Below are 26401 nucleotides of genomic sequence, written 5' to 3' on the forward strand. Positions count from 1 at the left end.
TTTTATACAAAATTGATATATAATAATGACTTTACCGTAATTTTATAGATAGGTATATGATAAATGAATTTTTAAAATTATATCGATACTATTATCATAAAGAGGTACCTAAGCGTTTGTGACTTAGTGAGTTTGTATGTTTGAGGCGGGTAATCTCCGAAACTACCGAACCAATTTCAAAAATTCTTTCACCATTATAAAGGTACATTATCCAAGATTGCTATAGGCTATATTTTATTTCAAAATTCCCATTGGACCAGAGCCCTGGGCAACATTAGATATTAATAATTTTTTTATGAATATAATTAATAATAATTTGCAAATTGTTCAACGATAGTGCGAATTGCCTATTTTTGTCATTCGATTTTTTTTACAAAATACTTTTGTTTTTATGCACAATAGCGCCATCTACTTTATAATGCGCTATTGACAATCAGACTTTTTGTCCAAATCCTACGACACACGTATCGTTTTGGGATAAATTATATACTATGTGTTAATCCAAGGTATCAGCTACCTCAATACCAAATTTCATTAAAATGGGCTCAGCCGTTTGAGCGTGAAGAAGGCGAAGCAAATATACAAACTTTCGCCTTTATAATATTAGTGGGATTTCAATTTTTTTTCCAAATCAATTACAGTAGCCCTAGAATATGTGGACAAACATACAAATTAGGTATACCTTTTCTGCTTTGTATGCAAAGCCTTGACATCAATACGTAATTCTTTGTATAATGAAGAGCAAGAAAAATCACGCCATGGATTTTTACGCGGCCATTTTGTATCTTGTTTTGTAAATGCTATTCATTGTCTGTATGTTCTCAAATCATTGGAAAATTCATTGAACAAAATCAATTGAAAAATTATTGGATCGATTTCGATGAAACGTACCTGGGTGGTTGGTAGGTGGTAGTGCCTCTAATGGTATGATTTTCTTTATAACTCTGTCAAAAAAGAAAAAGATTATTAATAATATTTCTCACTGGAGTCCAATAAATTATAAAATGAAATCCTTAATTCTTAAATAAGTTAAAGAGAAGAAAAATAATACGAAAATATAAAAAATGTATATTTTTGTCCGTTTAGAAGTAATTATTTTTCAATTCCATACAAATTATCATTCTAAATCAACCCTAAACTTTGAATCATTCAAATATTAACTTGTTAAAATCTTAAAAACACGGGACACGAGTGCTTCACCGAATCCGTTACGTCATATAACACTAGTCAAAGTATATTCGACGTTAATAGCTCCGCATAAAGTCCAAATTATCCATCAATAAATTGCACATAAACGTACATACCGATTTGGTCTATAATACCTTTGTTATAAAGTTCAAAACACCGTGATATAATTTGGAAATTCGACTCACGATCGGACTTATAGCATTACCAATGTGCTTCAAATTTGGAATTGTCGTATGTCTATAATTCCGCTTTAGGAATTTTTACCTTATGTTGAGAGTAATATAGTTTAAAATGAAACGTTACTTGGTGTTCTTGCTTTGTGAATGTGTGCGCGGCCATAAAATTAGTTGTTTGTGTGTGCGTATATTAAAGGTTGCTCTGTATGCTGAGTGGTATAGTGATATAGCTCGAATTGCAATGGATAATAATCGTTCTCGTATGCACTTTTGTACACATATGAACGATAAACATTGAACTTATAAATTTTTTTTATTAATATAGTACTGTTTTATATTAATTTATTATTAATATTTGCGCGGCTGCATTATATATTCTGTTATATTTATTGTTTAAAATCCAAATTGTAAAGCCATATTAGGTGGTCTTACTTAACACTAAAATCATTATGTAACAATCAACTTTTGGGTCACTCAAATAAATTAATGTATGTACAAAATAACTAAGAACTGGTAGTATTTAGCTATAATTACTAAATACTAGGTACTAGTTTTTAGTTACTTCAATTACAATTGTATTAAACAACTTATTCTAGTGTTATACATATCAAAATATAGGTTACCTTTGTGGTGTTTATAAATGTTATCTATGTTATATATGTATAAAATATTTGTTATTATATTTTATTAGTTTCCACCTATCAAGTTTGTGATACCGCCGATGTAATTTTCCGAGTTACAACGCTACGACAGTGCGCCGCATAAATATCAATATACAATCAAGGTAATTTCTCCTACTCTGTACTACTTCAAACTGCGGGTTTGCTTGTGTTTTTTTTTTAATTTCCGCGTTTTATTATGTTTCCATTGACACGTGAAAAAAAAAGTGCTAATGGTTCAGTTTAAAAAAAATATATTTTATGTATTTTTTGTTGAGTTTATGTCGGGAATTTTGGACGGAAACCAATCGCTAGTTGCACTGTGCACTTCATTTAAATTTAATAATTTATTATGTCGTAAAGAAAATAAGCAAAAATAATCGAAATAAAAAACTTAAATATCTCGAAATCCAATTTAATATTGGCGTTGTGATTTGTGGGTTATTCACTACGAGACCACACGGAGTTGACCACAGGTGTGGTCGAATCTTTAAAACTCGAAATATTTTGTTTTTTTACTCATTTATTTATATTTCATTAGTATCTCTGTCTCATCTTCGCGTGTTCTGGATTGCATTTGGAGCTGTGACGCCACGAAGCCCGGAGAAGATATTTTGAAGATTCTGCTGTGATTTTACAAACGACATTAATCCTTGGGAATGCTATTGTTGCCTCAGCTGTCAAGGTTATGTGTCCCTTAGTCGCCTTATACTTTATCCACGGGAGGATACGGAGTGGTTAGAAATTGACGTTTCTGTTATACTGAGCTGTTATATAAATATATATATTTTTTAAACATAGCGGCCAGTCCTGGCTTCGCTCTGGTAAAAACATAATAAATTACACACCTAACTAAACCTTCCTCAGGAATCACACTATCTATTGGTGAAAACTGCATGAAAATCCGTGCAGTCGTTTTAGAGTTTATCGCGAACAGACAGACAGACGCGGTAGAGGACTATGTTTTATAATATGAGCATAAGGATATTGTCTATCAGAAACAGTGCGTGATTTTATGGTGCTGATAATAAAAAAAAAGTGTTTAACCACACGTTACTATTTGACCACACGTGTGGTCAACTCCGGGTCACACAGGGAATAATCCTAAATTTATGACATTATATGAATGTTGGTCGGTCGTTATCAACACACATACACACATAAACCCTTATCATTGAGGCTAACAGTCGGCCTACTAATAAAAATTTCAAAGCACATAGTGTAACCGACTGTACACTCAACGGCACACCAACCTGTCCAAACCGTTGCAAATCCGTCTTATTACCTAAGGCATAGAGTTCAATCCAGAATTGGCAACTTATAGTTCCGCTCTAGAATAGGACCCATACATATCCTCCCGTGGATGTCGTACGAGGCGACTAAGGGACACACAGCCTAGACCGCTGATAGGCAACATTAGGAAAAAAAAATCCCAAGGAGGGTTCACGGCAGACAGGCGGCCGATTGTAAAATCACAGGCGAATCTTAAAAATTTTAAGGCTATTTTTGTAAGCTGACCCCGGGCTTCGCGGCGTCACAGCCCCGAACGCAAGTAATGAGAGTTCATTCCAGAATTTGATAATGTGGTTATAGCATGACGACCTTGGTGGCGCAGTGGTAAAGTGCTTGCCACTGAACCGAGAAGTCCCGAGTTCGAACCGGTCATGATGGAAAATGATCTTTTTCTGATTGATCCGGGCCTTGGATGTTTATCTATATATGTATTTGTTATAAAATATAGTATCGTTGAGTTAGTATCCCATAACACAAGTCTAGAACTTACTTTGGGGCTAGCTCGATCTGTGTGATTTGTCCTAAAATATTTATATTTATTTAATTATGTACGTTTTCTATTTGACTATTTCAGTAAAATCCAAATCAGATAGTTCAAAATGTCAAAAACTATAATTTGGCAATATGATAGATGTGTAGTGACGTCATTGTTGACTCAAAACCATGGAATTAGTACGTACTCCGTATGAAGTGCTTACTAAATCCATGATCAAAACGCATTTCTAATGTACTTTAATGAGGACAAAAAAAAAACACGTTATTAATAAAATTGATCAAAGTGACATTAAGTCATCGTGTTTTGTTTTTAAAATATTTATATACTCGTAGTACTAGCCCTTGACGACTTCGGTCGGCTTCTAAAAACATAATACACTTAAAACCTTCCTTTCTTCTACGAATAAAAATTCGATGTGAGGGCGATCTGGCCGAGCGCGTATTGGAATGAGAGCCAAATGGCCGTACCAAAAAATTCGTGCCAATTCGTGTGCACATATAATCTGGCCTCGAATTGGCGCGAGTTTTGATACTATAACTAACATCATATGTGAAATATATAACTTAATTTAAAAAAATATATACACCTGAACATACAACCCTATTTTTTTGGAGGTGGGTTAAAAAGTGCGTTTGAGGTCGCACTCAAAACTAGTGTAATCCGGATACCGTCGTCTAATCCGCGTAGAACACAGGTAATGTAGTTTAAATTTAAAAAAAAATGTGAAGACCCTATGTCGTGCGGGGAAGCCATTGTGGACGCGCTGTGGTATGTTGCCGGCTGAATTATGACCGACTAGACGTTGCCCGGGGCTTCGCTCCCGTAGGTATTTTGAAATAAAATATAGCCTATAGCAATCTTGGATAATGTACCTTTATAATAGTCAAAGAATTTTTGAAATCGGTTCGGTAGTTTCGGAGATTGCCCGCCTCAAACATACAAACTCACAAACGCTTACCTCTTTATAATAATAGTATAGATTTCAGTTACCCATTGTAACTTTTCGCCGCGTATTTGTTAGTTCCATTTTAAAATTGATTCATCACCGTTTTTTGATGACTATTTGACAGCATTTGATGCATAGATATTTTATATTCTTTTTACTAATAATAAAAAAAAATAATGACGCTTGAAAGCTATCCAACAGTTTAACTTCATTGAAGTCCGTAAAGTTCAAAATCTATACTAGTATTATAAAGAGGTAAGCGTTTCTGAGTTTGTATGTTTGAGGCGGGTAATCTCCGAAACTACCGAACCGATTTCAAAAATTCTTTCACCATTAGAAAGGTACATTATCCAAGATTGCTATAGGCTAAATTTTATCTCGGAAGCGAGGCCCCGGGCAACATCTAGTCAGACATATAACTATTTTAATATTTACAAGCTTTTGTGTTATAATTATAATACAAACGCCTGAATTTTAATGTTTAAACATACATATATTAAAAACAAAGATAAATAATGTTTTACATTTTTTATATGAATACATTTTAACAGTGAAAAATACATGTATCTAGTAACTTCCAACATGTGATGGCGGCGCGGGGGCCGGGGGAGTAGTTATAACGTGCGAAAGAGACGAAGATATTATTGTTCTCAGGGAGAGGTGTGGAGCCGAAATATGATTTCATTTATTTGTATTGTTTGTTACTTTATTACAATAGTAAATGCATGTGTATTCTATAAAATTATTTAGTTATCAAATGAGATAAAAGACATAAGGTATTGGTGTTTAATTACAACGTTACAGGCATATGTAAACAGTATTTAGTAGAATAAATAAATATATATACTGAGTGGGTTTGTCATGCAAACTTTTACGCCCTATTTCTGCTCTCTGTATGAAGAAATTTAAAAACATATACTAGGACAAATCACACAAATTGACCTAGCCCCAATTTAAGTTAGAGACTTGTGTTATGGGATACTAACTCAACGATACCATATTTTATAACAAATACATATATAGATAAACATCCAAGACCCGGGCCAATCAGAAAAATATCATTTTCCATCATGACCCGACCGGGGACCGAACCCGGGACCACACGGGTCAGAGGCAAGCATGAATGCAGGTAAAGCGGTGTATGGAATCTTGTTCTAAAATGTCTATTTCAATGTATGTGATACTAATAGAGGTTAAAATAATATCTGAACGTATACTACACTCATACGGTCGGCGTACATAGATTTTTTTGTTTCAAAGTCAAAAGCTGAATGCTTAATGTTTAATTTCAATTGCCAATTGATCGTTATATTTATTATAATTAAAAAGGTAATTACATTAAAAAAGTATAAATAAAAATATATTTTATACTACTCCGTATACAAGTTACATACATTCAAATAAATATATTATGTTCGAACACTACTCCACTCCTCTGTTCCGCTGTGAAAAAATATCGGCCGGGCGCATACTTGCCGCTGAATGTGCAGGGCTGTCACACATTATTATTATTATTAAATATTTATAATTTCCCAATTTTAGCCTATTACGTTTTAAAAGACCTTGAATTGTATTTTTTATGAAATATGGAGTAAATTAAGTCACAATTTTCAGTATTTAGATAAACTGGAGTTCATTACTAGTATAAACTAGTATATTTATTGTTTTTTTTATGTATTCGTAGAGATAAGAGTCTATAAGAATGTGTTAGTTTTTATTATTAATTTAAATCAATTCACACATGTTTTACAAATAAATATTAGTGATTACCTCAAAATATGAGATACGTAATATTTATGGCAATGCACTTGCAACGTCCAATTTTTGTTATCATGTTTGATTCATAATTAATAGAATCCGAAGTTTGTAAGCAAAATTTTAGTACAAGAAGTGATAATCCTTCTAATATTATTAATTAATATTATGTAAAAGTTTGTGAGGATGTATGTGTTCGTACACGTAGACACATACATCCTCACAAACTTTTGTATGTATGTTTGCTACTCTTTAACGCAATAACTACTGGACGTTGTAATGAAATTTGGTACACGGGTATAATATAACCTGGAATAACATATAGAGTGTTTTTTATCCCGAAATTCCCACGGAGCTCCGGGGCGCGAAATAATAATATCTTTTCAAGGCGCAGCTAGTTACATAGACATGAAAAAACATTTTTTTTTTTTTTAAATTTAGGAATTAACAATTTATTAGTCGCGTGACAGCCCTGTGCCCTCGCGCTTGCTTCGTTTGCTTGCTTTACTTAGCGCGCCTCGCCCGCAGCGCGTCGCAACTGAGAATTGCTACTATTCATATCTTTTATTGTCTATTTCATTATTAATACTTTAATCATTTGGTATTTAATCTGGGCAATAGAATTAGTTCAACTATGCGTAATTTAAATTATCCTTTGCGGCGACCACATTCGGACTACATTTACATATATTTGTCATTCCACATTCCACCCTAAATTGACTGAACAGAAATTGCGAATTCTAGTATGATATACATCAATCCCAATGATTTTCCACAATAAGTTCCACTAAACTAAGTGAACTAATAATAAATAAAATCTAATATAACTTTTTTTTTGTTTGATTGATTTTCTGTGTTTGTACACAAACAAAGAAAATCACACCAAAAGCAAGTCTTAAAAACCAAATTAAAGCTAATAGCTTGCATTGTCTCACATAAATGTTTACAAAAATATCAGTCCCGGCAAATATTGTATCCATAAATAAACGCTAATAATAAAAATAAATAATAATTTAATTTCAATAATTGGGAAAGCGTATGTGCGTACTTCTCCTCGGCCGTCGTCGGTAACATTTCGTAAGCGACGCGCGACGTCGGAGTCCGGTGAACTGCGCCCGTGGCCACTTGATACTTTACTCGATATCGTATTTATTTATTTATTTACCAGCTGATGCTCGCGACTTCGTTCGCGTGGCCGAACAATTTTTGGTAAGCATAGTTATATATATGTCGGTAATATAAATTATAGTTTCTCCCTCCGTCAATAAATGTCAAAAGTGCTGGTCTTGTTTTTTAATTATTAAATATAATTATGATATTGCACCTTTCATTAGAACTTTCGATTCGAAATTCGAATAGATTTTGAATTCTAGAATACTTGTTATGTTAGTTTCAAACAGACACATCTCTGTGTGCAGCAAACAATAATATACGAACTATTATAATAAATAAGTACGCGTAAAAGCGAATCTGTATAAGTACCTGTAATATTTAAAAATTATACTATACGGAGAGAGCTGTTTTTAATTGATTCATTTCACCTTGAAATTCTCACAACAAAGAGAAAAAGCTTGAATATTTTCTGTTGTAGGTTTTATTTTGTATTCTAATATATAAAAATTGTTTGTAATCCTGCACGATTATTGTCAACAAGAATAAGAAAATTGATGTCACTCTCTTCAAAATGATATACGTGTCGTCTTGTTGCTGAGAAATATACTCTGCTTATATTTGTTTAAATACGCGGTTTCATTACCTAGTATATTATTTTCTAATTAAATGTCAAAGTAATATAATAAGACTTGAAATTGAGATCATATGTTAGTTATTGATTTAAATCAATTAAATCAATGAATTAATTATTGTTCTTTATATCGAGTGTGTTATTGCTAACACATGAGTCAGATTTTATTCAAATCGCTTAGAGGCATCTGATATGACTTTTACGACTACTTACCGCCATCTAGTGTCAAGTCGCATACATACTCAATGTCAACCAGTGTGCAGGTTTCCTCACGATGTTTTCCTTCACCGGAAGCAAGTGGTGGTCTATGAGAATTACTATATATGAGTCAGATTGGTAGAGAAACTCATATGACAATAGTAGGATACAAACCTGAGACCTTTCGTCCCAAAAGCGGGCGATTTAACCATTACACCACCACCGCTTCGCAAATCTTCTGCAAATAAATTATTTCTATCAATAAATCTATCATTTTGTTGTTATATTTTTAATTCTTCCGAATTTATCAAATATGTATCAATTTTTGATGTAAGATCACCTTGACAGGTCAATTAACAAAACATTTTATTCAATTCACGAGTGAAACTAATAAATATTTCAGTGTTATGTAATATTAAAATGATTATTACCTCGAATTATTGGAGAAAGTCTAATTTCTGTGCGAGTTTGAAATGGCGGCTGTACGACGACCGTGCGGTCTTGATAGTTAACATTATTATATTAATGCATAATTGTTTAAATTGACAACAGATGTCGTTAGTAGTGCTGAAATATAAGCTGTTTGATAAATAAATATCAATAAAAACTAAATTGAAATTTTAAGAAACCTCTCGATACCGAATTTGCTGTCATCTTCTCATCAGCTACAAAACAGCTGACGGTTTCCAAACGGCTGAGTGCACATTGTCCAAACATAGCTAAGAACATTAAATCTCGATTAAATTTGTTTTTCAAATAAGGAAAACTAGATCAAAATCGGTTCACCCGTTTGACTGCTACGATGCCACGAACAGACATACAGGTACACAGATACGTTAAACCTATAATCCGATTTTGATAAACAAATAATTAACAATGTCATAATTATAATTTTTTTCTTAATTCTAATATATATAATAATATGATTATAAATATAACCTTATCCTTACATATAACAAAGTCCTCTACAGCGTCTGTCTGTCTGTTCGCGATAAACTTAAAGCACAGATTTCCATGCAGTTTCCACCAATAAATAGTGTGATTCCTGAGGAAGGTTTAGGCGTATAATTTATTATGTTTTACACGTGCGAAGCCGGGACGGGCCGCTTGTAATAGACAAACATTAATGCTAAATCAAATCTAAACTTACTTTATTTACTGACTGTACTTTTGCCGAGTGCACCAGCGAAGTTGAGGTCGGCATCGCCATGGCAACGCACAGGGTGGTCGTGTTTGGGCTGAGCGGGGTTCTGAGGTACTCCCCTCAGAACACCGATTCTATTAGCACCAACCAACCCTTCTTGCACTGAGCAGAACCAACAGGGAAAAAAGTACAGTCAACAGCTGCACACAAAATTAATTGCAAACTCGCCGCTATTGCCGCGCCATTGAGGTTCATGCGGGGTAACTTGATGTGCTGTTGTGCTGACTGTACATGTTGTCCGATCGAACAAAGGAAGTCGGACCACGTGTCCGGATAGCAGTTTAAAAAAAAAAAACATTATTGTAATTAATGATATTGATTTTCTGAATATGATTCCAATCGACTGAATGATTGCAATGGTACATTTCTATAGTTCATTTTATTACAAGTCTTATTATATGTAAACAATTTTACCGTGTTTTTATATGATTCTACAGCAATATAAATTAACTATATGTTGCCCGGGGCTTCGCTCCCTTGGGAATTTTGAGATAAAATATAGCCTATAGCAATCTTGGATAATGTAACTTTCTAATGGTGAAAGAATTTTTGAAATCGGTTCGGTTGTTTCGGATATTACTCGCCTCAAACATACAAACTCACAAACGCTTACCTCTTTATAATAAATATTTGATTTTTGAACTAAATTCAAAAATAATAACAAGTAAGACTAGAAAAAAAAAATGTACGTACAGTGGTGCTGTATCTTTAAAAATTGTTTTTTTTTACATCAGTTAATAAATTTTAATAATAACCACAAAATGAAAAATATAATTTTCTTGATATTCGTTTTTTTTTGCAAATTTAAGAAATCATTACAAATGTGAAAACACGAACCCTATCTTTGGGCAGTCGGTTAACTGTACGTGAACTACGTACAAACACACTGTCACATTTAAGTCTGTTTATCGATTAGATACTAATAATAGAACTGTAGAGAGGGCGCAAGATTTGAGAGGCTAGCGATTTTCAATTATAATGAATACAATTTATTATAGAAAATATGTATAATAATTACTCTACATAAAAACAAAGAGGAGCACATAAAAGAATGGAAATTTAAATAAAAAAACTAAATTAATATTATTATTTTTTGTCTTAATATTGTTGGTTTGTGTTGTGGATTTTAAAAAAATATTAAGCATAGTTTTAGTGTTCATCAACTTTCAAAACAGGGAGAGATTCTCAATTCGTCGCGAACTTTTATTATTTTAATTATTGTAATTTTTTATGCCCAATATAAATTTGTTTATATTCATAAAAAAACTTCAACGTATCTCCAATTCATATTTGGAACAAAAAGAAAAAAAAGGCCCATGTAGTAACCTGAAATATTTCTTTTTATATAGATAGATAATTCGTTTATTTGATTTGCCACAGACACCAAAGAAATAACAGTCTTATAATAATAAAAAAAAACCAAAATTAAACAAATCGCTGTGCTGCAGCGAGACATAAAGGCTATAAACTCAGCGAAACTTTCTGCACATTAGTACAGAAACACTGATTTCCAGTTATTGACAATATTGTGGGTGCGAGTGCTTATCTTAAACTTAACAAGAAGATGTGAGTTTGTAAAGTGAAAAGTAACTAAGTCTTAAACTAATAACTTATAAAATTAACATAGCCATAAGTAAGCAACACTAAACTCTAGAACAATGAAGAACTTGTAACGCAGCTACGCTTTGTTTGTAATCTATTTCGATGTATTTCGCCTGCGCTGGCACATTTGGATCTACTGTCATAAATTTTAAAATTCTAAATCCTCTCGGACACTTTGACGCGTAAACATTACGATCAAGCTAGCGAGGCAAGAGGGTGGCCGTGATAAATTTATAAACATTAAATAAAATAATAAGAACAGACCCAATAAGGGTAAGTGCTCCATTTATTGTGAATATATATATACGTATCACCTAATCTCTATTTTAGATTTTTAATTTATATTTAATTGTTCTAGGTCTTACCTTAAGTTTTATAATAAACTTACTTTGCTACCTACTGCCTAGTGCCTATTTACTAACCAACCCACGACAAAACCCCGACAAACTATCGTGCAGTAATTCCAAGGGGAAATCCACTACAGGTAACGCTTTGGAAAACCTTTTTTACACTGGCAACTCGTGTTTTCCGCTGTCAGCGTATGACTTGAGCCTAAACCGGTATCCACCGGCTCCGGATAGCCGATTCAATGTATTTCGCCAGATATCGCGGCTAGTTACCGACTGCTGATTGAATTCCTTTATGTACTGCATTTTCTCTAAACACATACTGGACCGCGATTTCGGGGAAACGTGTGCTAGTAGTTTGTAACTTTGCGTCTCTTGTTCGAGATTTAAAACTTGATGTCCTATAATAGAAATACACTTCTTTATGAAAGGAGTATCAATGGATATGGCAAATGACAGAACAAAATGGAAGGAACTTACATGTGCCGCGCTGTGCCGACCCTACGTGAGTGGGATAAGGAAGAAGAATAGAAATACACTTCTTTGACGTTGGAAAGTCATAATCGGAAAATAAAATATTATTTTTTTCCCATATCTATTTATATGATACAAATTTCATGTCGAAATCGGTCAAATAATGTTTATCTTATCATCGGACCTATGTTCACTGGTTGTTGATAACTTTGCTATTTGTATTCAGCAAAAATGTATGATTGTTTTCGTAATTGGGTATTACACCATTCAAAAAAAAAATTAAAGTATCTAATTAATAAAACTAAACGTCAATTACTATTTTATTTTTTAAGTTCTCAGTAAAATTCATTCATGCAGTTTTTGACACTTGTGACGTCTCGACATTTTTTTCATAAAAGTTCTACTATTCTCACAGAAGCGCAACGGTCTGATAAATCTAGTATTTTAATAACTACTTCAAATCTATAACAATTTTCATTTGACAATAGAACAAAAGTGAATTCATATTGTATCAAAACAAAAACTCCATTATATAAAGTCTTATAATGTTTGATAAAAATAAATATATAAGCAAATTAAACCTCTGCAAAAAAAAACATAAAAAACGTTTCCTAATCTCCAAATTCTGCCAGTTTAGGTATATTAACAAGTCAAATTGGACGGCGAAGTGTAAACGTCTTTATTATCATGGCGTTAAGGTTGACTTTAGCTTAGCATAATCGTAGCCAATACGGCATATAGGACGTTATTTATTCATTAAAGCTTGAAACTTCGTGAACAGTCGTGTAGCGCGCGTAAATGGTTTTGAAACTTGATACGATTTACACTGTTCTATCAATACATCTCTCTCATTCTCGCATCTATTGCATTTTTAGGTTGTGACGCCTGAAGACGCCTTACGAAGACGGGTTATTACCCGTCTTCGTAATAGTTTAGTTTTAAAATTTTGAAGATTTGGCTCCTATGCCAGGGCTTTATTTTCCTTGGTCGCCTGGAAAGATTTCGACATTCACGAGTGGATGTAGAGTGATCCCATAATATAAATCACCACTGATTTATATTATAGGTATTTAGATAAAACAATCCCAGCAAAGTATAGAAGAATACCTACAATACAAGTCGAATTGTGACTGCATACAACAATTTTATTTGAATGTGTTAGATGTATTACACATGATAACAAAGTGACTAATTAATAAAATGATTTTGCTCTTAAAAATACATAAATTTTACTAAAAGGAGAAATAATTGGTGAATTTCGAACTTATCCATATTCTTACATAGACACTGTCATTTTTTTACCCTCACGGTGTAGACAGAGTCACATGTTGCGTAACTCAAAGGCCACATTCAGCTGTATGCCAGTATTGTTGGTGATATTAAGATTATTATAGCATTAGGTTGCTAGCCTATCGCTTATGAGAAGAATCTAGAGCCTTTTCCCTTGTTTGACTTTTGCAATCTGTGCGGGAAGATATGCGTCACATTCTACGTATTTCCTTTGCTCCCGGACCATCACGGCAGACATATTTTTGATTCTGATAATATGAAAAATGAAAAATGATATAAAGAGATTCTGGACTTGACCGGGAATAAATATTTTCGATTAATCAAAAATTCCGCATTGTTGTTGTGTTATGTAACATAAAGTATCAAAATGTAATGATCAACGTCGGAACACTCGTCTCTCCTCTTTCAAACAGGGACGGAGTGTGATTTGTGAATTTGTTTATTCAATAAATGTTTAAAACTTTGACTGACAATCTTTCGACCTGAAAAATTGCTAACAAAAATTTTTGTCCCGTCACTACGAAGGAAAATTTAAAAAGTATTTTTGTAATAAGAACATAAATTGTTCATTGCGCATAGCTTATATAAATATTTGTTATTTTTTTTTTATTGTGGAAGGAATACGCAAATTTGTCTTTACCAGTGCAACGATTTTAATAGGCTATACAACATAATATTTTATGTATTTAGTTTCTTGTTAATGTTTAGATGAATTACTATATTTTTTCATTATAATTAATGCGTCATACTTTGGTACAGTTTCGAAATTTTATTGATTTTATAAACTTTATCTCCTCTCACGCTCATCTCCGGCCGCATTTGGAGTTGTGACGCCACGAAGCCCGGAGCCAGCCTAAAAAAATTGTTAAAATACATAAAATACGGGTATACTGAGCCAACAAGGCTATTCGTCCCTTAATCGCGTCGTACGACGACCATGGCGAACTAAGTGGTCCTATTTCAGGGCTTTTAGGGATATTTATGAACTTAATAAGCAATAAATTTGACGACCTCGGTGGCGCAGTGGTAAGATTCTTGCCACTGAACCGAGAGGTCCCGGGTTCGATCCCCGGTCGGGTCATGACGGAAAATGATCTTTTTCTGATTGGCCCGGGTCTTGGATGTTTATCTATATATGTTATAGAATATAGTATCGTTGAGTTAGTATCCCATAACACAAGTCTCGAACTTACTTTGGGGCTAGCTCAATCTGTGTGATTTGTCCTAATATATTCAATAATATATTCATATTCATATTCAAATGTGTGAAATAAATAATTTTGAATTGAAATTAAATTATATTGTGGTCCCCTGAGTCCGTACCTGTTTCGTCGAAGCCATTCCATATTATTGTCGATATATCGATAAATATAGCTAGAGAAGTACATATTCAAACTATTCTAATGTATGACAAAGTATTATATTATCGAATTTCTGTGACTTTCAGTGGAGAGTGTATTTGAACGCGCTAATCTATGGTACTATTATTTTGGATATTAGATAAAGGAAACATTGTATTTGAAACCAGAAATCGCATCCAAATCGGTTCAATTGTTTAGGTGCCACGGTGTCACAACCAAGACAGCATTCAAACTATAACACCCCATCTTTTCGTCGGGAAGTAAAAATGATATTTTTTCTAATAATTAAAATAAATTAATTAAATTTATTTTTTTTTGCGTTCGGTCCTGGCGAGCCGCCATTTTGTGTTATCTTGCACTTGGCAATTATTTACTCAAGTGTTTTTCTTGGTTTTTCGGGTTTGTCCTCACCGTAAGCCAGAAAAAGTAATTAGTATTGACTAATGAGTCACGTGGCCATTATTTTGTTTTGTTTTAATTATAACTAGTTATCGATTAGTCTTTTTTGTTGTTTATGATTAAAAAGCCGTGATTTTGTGTAAATCAATAAAAGGTTTAAGATTTATAAAAAAAAAAGTATTTTTTACACTGTGTTTATTGTCGTCAGGGTCTTGTTGCATTTAAAATTATGTGCATACAGAAGAATGATGAGTTCTCACGTCGAGAGCCGATCCTAGGTCCACCTTCGTGCTTATCATAAAATCATAATAATACATTGTCATCCAAACTAAACGTGTATACTAAATTTCAGTTTTTCAAAATTTAGTAGCAAGATTCCACACGAACAAACATAAATACATACATACATAATAATAATAATAATTTAAAAGCTTGTAAAAATGAAATAAAAAATAACGAAACAATTGTGTCTATTCAGAAATTCAAACTCAAATTTGAATAGAGGTCATCCTAATAGAATAATAATTATACCTAATACCTACGTACTTATTCCCGCTTCAAATTATACAGCATATAAATCGTATACCGATTATTTTTTTAGCACACAAAATACAACGGAAAGAAACAGCTGTATATCTTTTGTTAGCGGTTGGCTTGTGTGTACCCAGCATTACGCGCCAGCGCCCGCCCCACCCCTCCCTCCTTCCGCGCACTGTCCTTATCGACTGGCGCTGGCGTCAGTCTGCACTAGCCAGTCCAGTGCCAAACCAGTGTCAAGCCAATAACGTATTCGCGTGAAATTCAAAACTATTTTTTTTTCCCAGTACTTAATAATTATTTATCCTAATATAGGTAATAATAATAAAGACCACTTAATTTTGTTAGTTCAAACGTCAAAACAAACACTGATTGTATTTGAAGGAAAATAACCTCAAAAATATAAATCAACCTTACAAAATAGAAGTTGAAATAGACAATTTTAAGAAAAGTTTCCGCTATAAATAAGAATGAAGCTAACAGAAGAAGAAACGTGTCGATTCGTTATGATTTACAAAAGCCACGAATGTCTGTATGACGGGAGTCATCCAAATTACAAATGCAAGTACGCTAGGGCTGCGGCGATACAGGAAATGGTCGAAGAAGTGGCAATACAAGACATAACCGCCGACGATGTGAAGAAAAAAATAAAAAGTTTAAGATCCACGTATTTTTTGGAGTGGGACAAGATACAGAAGTTTAAAAACAGAGGGATTACTTATAAATCTAGACTGAAATGGTTCGATTTAATGAATTCTGTGATACAAAAATATTCAAAGCGTTCTGTGGTAAGTAGCAACCTTTTATTATTATATTAGTCACTTTTAGGTTAAAATAAAATATGTTCTGTCTGTCTTTATCTCAATTTACAATAGACATTTGACATTGTCTTTTTTTTATTTGTGAGATGGTGGCTGTTGTACGTTTCTTTGAAGTTGTGGACTAGATTGAGCTCACCATCCTGCCTACTAACTTATTTACACGTATGGAGATCAATCGATATTATGTATGTACGCTTGTTTGTTTGTATTTAAATAAAAAGTATATGTACCATTTAGACATATACTATATATAAATACATATAAATATATGTATTTATTAATTTTGCACAGTATAGATAATTTTTATAATGTATAAATTATATTGGTATGGTAATTAATACATTTATATATACATACATATGTATGTTCTTTCTGGTCAAGTTTAAAAAATGTCTTAAACCTTTTGAAGATAGGCTCTCATTTTACAACCAGCCGTTTGCCTGAACTTAACCCTCCTTGAGAATGCTATTGTTGTCAAGGTCAAGGCCAAAGCCAAGTTTGGCAGCTGATCGGAAACAATAGCATGGCAAGGAGGGTTCACGTTAATTAATTTGTAATGTTGCAAATATTGATTTTTGAAGTGAACATTTGAAGAAAATAAGTAGTCGAGATTGTGCTACTACGTTTATTTAAATACATACTAATATTTTTAATAAAAAACAAAAAAATTTCATAATAAGATACATGCAATAGAAAGTACACGCATCATTGGTTTTTATTATGTTTTAAAAATGCCTGCTTGGGTTTCTCTGTATTTTATCTATAAGCATACAGATTTAAGCCATATAATGTAGTACCTATAGTATACTGTTTTATGGCATAATGATTTTAGTATGACATTCTTAAGCATAACAGCCTTTAAAGCATAACTAACCTGAAAGTTAATTAGGTATGTGACTTTACCCGTATGCCAAAAATCAATTATGCATTACACGTATTATGCCAAAATATTTTATGTCAAAACCGATATGTCAAAGAACAATATGACGAAATAAATTATGCGAAAGGGAACCCTGCATACTTTCATAACGAGCTAGAATGTAATTTGAAGTGATAATTTGCCTGATTAATGGTAATGTACTCACTACTACTGATTCTCATTCGACACGACATGAAATCCTTAATCGTGTAAGGTGTCCGGCTTTTTTACCGACCGTCCGGCCTGTCCGGCTATTAGCTTTGGTGACCTGGCAACCCTACGTACAATTAACTATATTTGATTCCAAATTTATTATACGATGCATATTTTAAAATGTAGTTATTTGCAGGACGACTCACCGCAAAGGGATATTACGCCAGAAGCAGATTATGAAATGGAAGGCAAAACATCCGACCACGTGGACCCTGACTCCGACCCCTTGACACACAAATCAGACATTGTATTTAAAAATAAAGAAAAAAACAAAAGAAGTCTGAGAACACCAAAGAAATTTAAACGCACATCACTAATGCGCGGTTTGAAAAAGGAAATTCCAATTTCAAACGTCGATGATTCGAATGAAAACGAATTCGACATTTACGGCAGATATGTTGCGGCCAGTCTGAAAAAATTATCCTGCCAGCAAGCCATTTATGCTCAGAATCAAATAAACAACATATTAACGACGGCGAAAATGCACGATCATTTGTTAAATCAAAATAGCTTGACAAATACATACGAAACAAATGACGATAACGAACAATTTTGCGAAGAAGAATATCTTGAAGATGACGGTGAAATGTCGCCGGTTTGAGCTGTTTTCTTGTTTACTAGTTGTTTGTAATAAACCTACTTTGTAAATTTCCGTGAAATACAGAGATTTAAAAAAAAAATCACGATGTGTTATTTCGATGAATTTCTAGCAATTTTACCGCCGTCATTACTGTCCTTCAAAATGAAGCATCTTTTAAACACAGATTATTTATTAAAAAATTGGCGTAATAAAAAGATAGTCTTTGTTGAAATTTGAAAGAGGCGATCGATATGCTCAGAAATTCAGGTGAATTTCTGAGCATATCGATCGCCTCTTATATATAATATATAACCATTGTAAATAGGTATTTACAATGGTTATATATTTAATAAAATAAATATATATTTAAAAGTAATAATAATAATACATCGCCTCTGAGTCCAACCCTGGCCACCCGCCCGCGCACCCCGCACCCCCTCTGTGTTATTGAGAATTTATGTCGATAAAGCCGTGTTCACGATGACGGAATAAATTTAATTTTTGCCAAAAATATTTGCTTTGAAAATTGTACAAGTCTTCTTTTCTATCGAATTTAAAGTAGTGTTATAAATATAATAAATATGTATTATGTATATATTATGTAGTTCTGTAATTAACATAAAATTCTGCAATGATTATGAAAAAAGAAGTGTTGGACAGCACGTTTCCATACTACTGTAATATTTCTCAATTCAACAAGTGTTGAATTTATATAAGTATATAAATTGATACAAAAGCATGCTTTGAACGGCCTAAATGCTATTAAAAAATTGTATATCATACCCAAAATATATTATTGAAATTATCACAATAACTAACTGCATATTATAAAACAAATTCGCGTGTGTTTGTTTGTTTTCACTGTTATTTATACAATTTATCTCCGAAGGTTTATTTGTTCACAAATAAATTTTATTAATGTATATTCATATCAAATAAACTAATGCGCAAAAAAGCGTATTCCCATATACGTAAATTATAAATAGGTAATTATTAAAAAAATATATATAATAATACAATAAACTGTTAGTTAATTAAAAATCAATTAAATATAATATAATGTATTTATCATTTGCTGAAATTCGGCTAATAATAAAAACACGTTGTAGACGCGACCTTAACCCGGGGCGTTGCACTGAATAGATCTAGCTATCAATTCGTGTGACTGTGTGTGTGTGTCTGTGTGCGTGTCACATGTGACATACAGCGTGCTCCCGGAATTGGGTACTCGCCTGTGTATAGAATAAAATATAAATGCATTCACATAATGAGACGCGATAATCGAAACGTCACTATTAATTGATATTTTTTTTATAGTATATATTTTTTTTAATTAACGCTATTTGACTCCGACGTCGCTGTCATTTAAGCTTCATATTTATCTTTGTTTTTGACACGTGGAACGTTTGTAATATTTTATTGCACGAAAATAAGTATATCACTGAAAATTAATACAAGAAAGATACCATTTTTTATATATAGCAAACAAATTAAATGTAAACTTAAATATGAATTAAATCAGAAATCTGGATAGTTACTTGATATTTAGCTCTACGATATTCTTTGTAATAGGTTTAATAACAGAAAAAAAATATTTTTTTTGGTAATTGAATCGAAAGCAGTTGGGTTTGACTTACAATAAATCATTATTTTGAACATAGATAAATATATTATAGTCCCTTTGGCCTCTCCATTCCAGCAGTACTAAATGCCGTGTAGCGTCGAATAATGTCCATTTTTGATATAAATAACCAATAATGATAATGTTATTAATTTTTGGTAAAAATCACTTTAATTCATCAATTTTTTACGTATTCACATTTTTTTTCTTATTCTATGTACCTGAATTTTGAATCCGAAATCGTGACGTCATAGGACATTACTGTCATACAATGTTCCGTATAAACATAAATTTATTATTTTTGGCATTAGTTAAAAGTATTTGATAATATCTACATAAATTATATTAATGGGACTTAGCTCGAACGTTTTTTATTTAATGTTAATGTTAAAAACACAATAAATTATACACCTAAACCTTCCTCAGGAATCACACTATCTATTGGTGAAAATACGTGCAGTAGTTTTTGTGTTTATCGCGAACAGACAGACGAACGCGGCAAAGGACTTTGTTTTATAATATGTAATATGGATGTAGTTATGTGTTCGAATCGCAAATGTTTAAAAAACACTACTTATTTGTAGTCAATTATATTTCAAGCAGTCATATTAATTCGAGTAAATAGGTAATCTATTAACTGAATAAAAACATACTAAATAAAACCAAAAACTCAAACAACTTACAAGATAATTATTTTTTGTAAATTAAAAATAAACTCGTATATTGACAAATTAGTTTAATATGACCATTGCATTTTGTACAATTAAATAAAATTCTTTTTCACCGTTATTGTTTCTCTAAAAATGGTAATTATGTTACGCAAAACCGAATCATCCTGTAAAGACTCACCTTGTACCACACAACTACACGCCTCACACACACACACGCGCGCTCGTACGTACACGATATGTTTAAATTTAATTGTAAACACAAATCTACTGAGTTTCGCTAAGGGCTGTCAAAAATTAAGATTTCTATATAAGTATTTTGTTATTGATTCTAATCTTTATTTTTAGTTCTGTATAACATCTATACTATTATTATAAAGAAGGAAGCGTTTGTGAGTTTGTGTGTTTAAGGACGCGTAATCTCCGAAACTACCGAATCGATTTCAAAAAATATACACCATTAGAAAGATACATTATCCAATATTGCTATAGGCTATATTTTATCTCAAAATTCTCACGGAAGCAAAGCCCCGGACAATAACTGGTATTATTATAAAGAGTTAAGCGTTTGTGAGTTTGTATGTTTGAGGCGGGCATCTCCGAAACTACCGAACTTATTTCAAACGTTTATTTCACCATTAGAAAAGTCCATTTTCCTATAGGCTATATATATATATATTTTTATCTCAAAATTCCCGCGGAAGCGGCGACATCTAAAAACAAAACGTGGTAGATGTCGCCACAAGCTTAAATAACATTTAAAAATGAACTAAATAAAGAAAATCTAATTGTATAAATATATTATCGCACGACAATGTGTCAAAAACATAGAATTCGAATTTCAAATTCAAATTAATTTCAAATAGAATCATTGCCAGTATTTTTGAATTATACAATAAAAAAGCACGTGTCACATATTTTTTTGTCCTTTGATCGACGAAGCGTTGTGAGGATTTTAATTTTGTCTTATCAATACTAATATTATATAAGATTTGTTTGAAACGGATAAACTCAAAAAGTACTGGACCGATTTTGATGAAATTTGCCACAGAGATAGACGAATCCTCTGTAGTGACATTTTTATTATGGTTTTTCCCGAGCGAAGCCGGGATAGACCGCTAGTATTATAATATTTTGATTTATTTTAATTTAATATTATTAAGAAGCTGATAGACCCCATGATCTAGCTTTTTACTGCGAAAAACTCAAAAATTGATTTGATTGGAAATACCCATCGATATCGATCGATTATTGTCGAACGTAGTTAAAGTATCGTATATTAACGCCTTTGCAACATTGTAGGCAATCTTATCTATTATTGATAAATAAATCATAAATAATTTTGTTTATACAACAGCTATTGCCCGCAACTCCACTCGCGGCGAATATTACTAAAACGCCTTGTACACTAGCGCAACAATCACATTTTATTCAATTTCCATTATTTTTTAGCGAATTTTAAATAAAAAATATTTTAACTACCTACACCACCATAATTTGCGTTAAAACTTCTTTAAATGAAAAGCAATATCCGCATATTAAAGCGCCGAGTGCGACCCTGTCTCACACCCTAAACCCACCCCCCAAATCTGTTTGTATTAGGGCCTAGTTCGAACGAGCGCACATTAAACGCGCGGCAAAAATGCGCCGAGTTGGAGAAGAAATCCTGCTGCTGATATATTTATAAGAACGATGTAAAATTTTCATATAGTTCTCGTGTCAATGAGAACTTCTCTTGGAATTCTGCGGGGATTCTCAAGGGAGGAAATTTTCGAGAACAGAGAATTTCTTAGCGCCACATCGTAGTGCTGTCGTCTAACGGCAACATTTTTTGTCCAATGGCGAAGTGTCACGTGTCTAAGAGCGTTTTAAAAGCGCCACCGTCGTGCGCTTAAAGTTCGTACGAACGAGGCCTTACCTAGAGATATCTCTGACATCTATTGATGCTAGTAATTGTAATATTCTTATTTTTCTTCACTAGATTCGTGATCGTGATGTTTAATTATCCATCTGACGAAAGCTATGTTGATATTATGGCAAAAATATGTTTTGTCTCGTTCTTTCAAGGTCAATTATTTAATGTATAGATATTTTAATTAAAATTAAGCGTTCGAACAGCCTCACTCAAACAAGACATTTTTCTTTCAATTTTATTCTGCCGGGGCTTCGCTCCCGTGGGACTTCATAACATTCTTTTCAGTAGACTTTGCGTGAAGGAGTAACAAACATACTTACACACATACATCCTCACAAACTTTCGCATTTATAATATTATTAGTTGCGCCCTGGGGCTTCGCTCTCGTGGGAATTCCAGTACCCTATGTGTTATTCCAGGTTATATTCTATCCCTGTACCAATTTCATAACAATCCGTCCACTTCGCGTGAAAGAGTTAAATTTATTAGTAACAAACATACATCCTCACAAACTTACGAATTTAATATATTAATAAGATTACACATGACTAGAATGTTAGTATATATTAGGTATATTTAACTATATTTTTGAATCTAAATCGAACAAAAGACAATTGACTGTTTTTTCTACTTTATCATTTAATTCAATGTGGTAACTTGACTACAACAGTTTGATTAATGATTCATTTTGTATATGTGCTTATATTTGTTATCTGAATAGTTTATATAAAATGAGGAACGTTATTAACAGTGTCCAAACATTTTTATTTGAAGCGGTGGCGGTGTAATGGTTATGCCGCCCGCCTGGAGGTTGAAAGGTCCCCAAGATTCGAATCCTATTCGTCCCGCATGAGTGTTGTATCAATCTGAGTTTTTATCGACCACCACTTGCTTCCTGTGAAAGAAAACATCGTGAGGAAACCTGCACACTTGTTGATTGTATGTATGATTAGCTTGTATGTGAAATGGAGAAGGCAATGGCAAACCACTCCATTAATAATGCCAAGAAAGTTGCTTTGTGTGTTTCATTACACATAATGAGCACGACCCTCAGCCATGAGGAAATACGACTATGAAAAGAGTTTTTATTCTTTAACTTTATTTTGGCAGAAACAGTCATTACAATTTAATTAAATTAATAAAAATTAATTAAATTAAATTGTAATGACTGTTTATGAAATTTATATTTTTTTTATTAACAATCATTCTGTATTAAACCCTGAGTCCGTCTCTGTAACATCTCCCCCTCCCACCAAACTGTTCGATCTATGGAACTCTCTGACCAATAACGTGATTGGGTAACAAACATACTCTGATTATCCATAGACTAATATTATAAATGCGAAAGTCTGTCTGTCTGTTCCGCTTTCACGGGTAAACCGCTGGACCGATTTTAATTAAATTTGGTATACATGTACTTAAAGAACCCCGTTCAAAATTAGGCTACTTTGTTTTTAAAAAATCAACCCACACATGACTATAATTGAGGGTGAAAATAAACGCGGCAATAAAAATACAAATTTGATTGTAAATAATTATAATTATTTTTCCTAATTAGATAGTGATCTAAAGTCCTAATTAGATACTATGACTACATGGTATAAAACAAAATCGCTTCCCGCTGTCTGTTCCTATGTATGCTTAGATACTTACGCAACGGATTTTGATGTGGGGTTTTTTTAAATATAGATATTTATTATGGTAATGTCCGTGCGAAACCGGGACGGGCCGCTAATAAAATATATTATAAGTTATATTATATGGAATGGAATCTACCAATTACACTGGTTAAAAGAACAAATACATATATATATATTTAAATAACCAAACACGTTAATAATTAAATGTAAGTTTTCTCGATCAGTTCTATTAATTACGTAATTAACTATTTCTTCTAGTTCTTATTAAAGTAAGTAGATATATTATATAGCACATCACGCCATACAAGCTCCATATATATTTTTTCAAAATCAAATCATTTATTCAGAAATTAAGCCTTCACAGACACCTTTTCACGTCATACTCTAAATTACATTATATTTACCAAAGCTACAAACTACTAGCATTTCGGAACGACCACCGCTGAGAAGAAATGCCGAAAGAAATACATTCAAACAGTGTTGGTCCCTATTATGCCTATCCTAATAATAATAATAATTTTGGATCACTTCTCCTTCTATCACTGGAACTACTGCTGACACTGGTGTCAGATTTCGTTTATGTCGCCTAAAGGCATCTGACTTAGCTTTTACGGCCGCCATCTAGTTTCAATTTGTTGCATAAACTAGTCAGCCAGTGTGCAGTGGTTTTCTCACGACGATTCCCTCTAAGCAAGTTGTGGTCTAAGAAAAATACAATATAGGTAACTATCATAGATAAAATTAAAATATATTTCTTTTATCTATGGTCCCTATCATTCTTTTTGGACATCTTACTTCACTAGTTGGAAAATAGCCAATTGCCACCGGCCTTACACAACTTGTCTGACAAAAGGCAATCTTTCCAGCACGAGGTCCTAGCGATCAATGACAAAGTGGTGGTGCGAGCTGAGGACCTGGTCAGCTGGAGCTGTAGCGGCGAGAGCTGGGAGTGGGGGCTGCGCGCCGTGTGGCGCGGCGCGTGCGCACCCCCCGCCGAGGCTAAGCATTCCGCGTCGCTGCACCACACTAATATGGATTTCAGCGACATTGAGAAGGAGAAAAGTACCATTGGTCAGTGTCTCAAATTCAAATTCAAATTCAAAATTCAAATTCAAACCATTTCTCTCACAAACTATTGGCATTTCGGAACGACCACTGCTGAGAAGAAATGCCGAAAGAAACTCATTTGAACAGTGTTGGTCCCTATCATGCCAGATCGGCTTACCATTATTGTTTCTTACAATGTTTTTTTTTCTTTCTAATAATATATAGTGTCTTTCTTCCAGAAAATCCCAACTAATATTATAAATGCGCAAGCAAGTTGGCTTGTTACCACTTCACACTCTATCTACTCAAGCAATCTTTTTTTGAAATTTTGCATATATTTAGTTTTAAGTACGGTGAAGGACACAGGGACCATTTAATACGATAAAATATGTTTTACCGTAAGGTATTCACCCGGACGAATTCGCGGGCAAAAGCTAGTAGAGATTATAGACAGAGCAGGGGTCGCAACCGATATTTTCATGACCTGGTGCCAAGCAGTGTCAAGCGAAATACTTAGATTTAAAAAAAGCGTGTAGCTACTTTTTTGTTACGTTTGTGCTAGCAGCATTTTATATAAACACTAGCTGCGCCCCGGGGCTTCGCTCCCGTGGGAATTTCGGGATAAAAATCCCACCAAAAAACCCACTTCTTGAAGTTCTATGAAAATATGCTTGGTATTTGAGTAGAGTGGACATGAGTGAGTTTAGAGTGAACATTCCAAATGTGTGAAAGTAGCTTGTGGCAAAAATGTTTTTTTTTTTTTAATAATTAGATGAAACAATTCTGGAATCGCGATCTGGAATTGAACCCGCGCCCCTGTATATCCGGCACAGTGCTCTTGACCACTTAGCTTATCAATCAATCAATCCAATATCGATTCCCGATCGATTCCAGAATTTTCTCATCTCATTATTCTTTTCAAAAATAAGTTTAAAAGCGTGTGTGACATGTATAACAAATCGATTTTTTTCCTGTTTAAAAAACAGTTTCTATAATACAATGTTTTTAAATCTTTCAGAAATAGACGCAGACTCGCCTGGTGTGGTTGTATTCTCATACCCGCGGTATTGCCGCTACCGCGCCTTGCTGTCCCGGCTGGAGGGCATCCAGGCGGACTGGCTGAGGGACTCCCTGGTCGCCGCGCTGGGAGGGTACGCCGCGCCGACCAAAAACACTAGGATCTTGTATTGTAAGGTGAGTTTTTATTACGTGGAAAAGCGCAAAGCGCTGTGGTTAAGTAAGTAGACAGATTATTTATTTAAAATCTTTTTTGTACATAAGTACAAAACATATCCTATCGTGCTAATA

At 33.3% G+C, this 26401-nt stretch overlaps 1 protein-coding gene across 1 annotated transcript in view; it reads left to right on the forward strand.

Moving 5' to 3' along the window:
- The window catches only part of LOC128682431 (AT-rich interactive domain-containing protein 5B-like), a 56312-nt gene that overhangs the window by 19352 nt on the left and 10559 nt on the right, over positions 1-26401 (forward strand). Inside the window, exons 4-5 of the mRNA XM_053767096.2 lie at positions 24913-25117; positions 26112-26287. Coding sequence (XP_053623071.1) covers positions 24913-25117; positions 26112-26287 — 381 coding nt within the window. The remainder of the gene's footprint in view (positions 1-24912; positions 25118-26111; positions 26288-26401) is intronic.

Source organism: Plodia interpunctella, chromosome 30 (genome assembly GCF_027563975.2).
Source record: "Plodia interpunctella isolate USDA-ARS_2022_Savannah chromosome 30, ilPloInte3.2, whole genome shotgun sequence".
NCBI lineage: Eukaryota > Metazoa > Arthropoda > Insecta > Lepidoptera > Pyralidae > Plodia > Plodia interpunctella.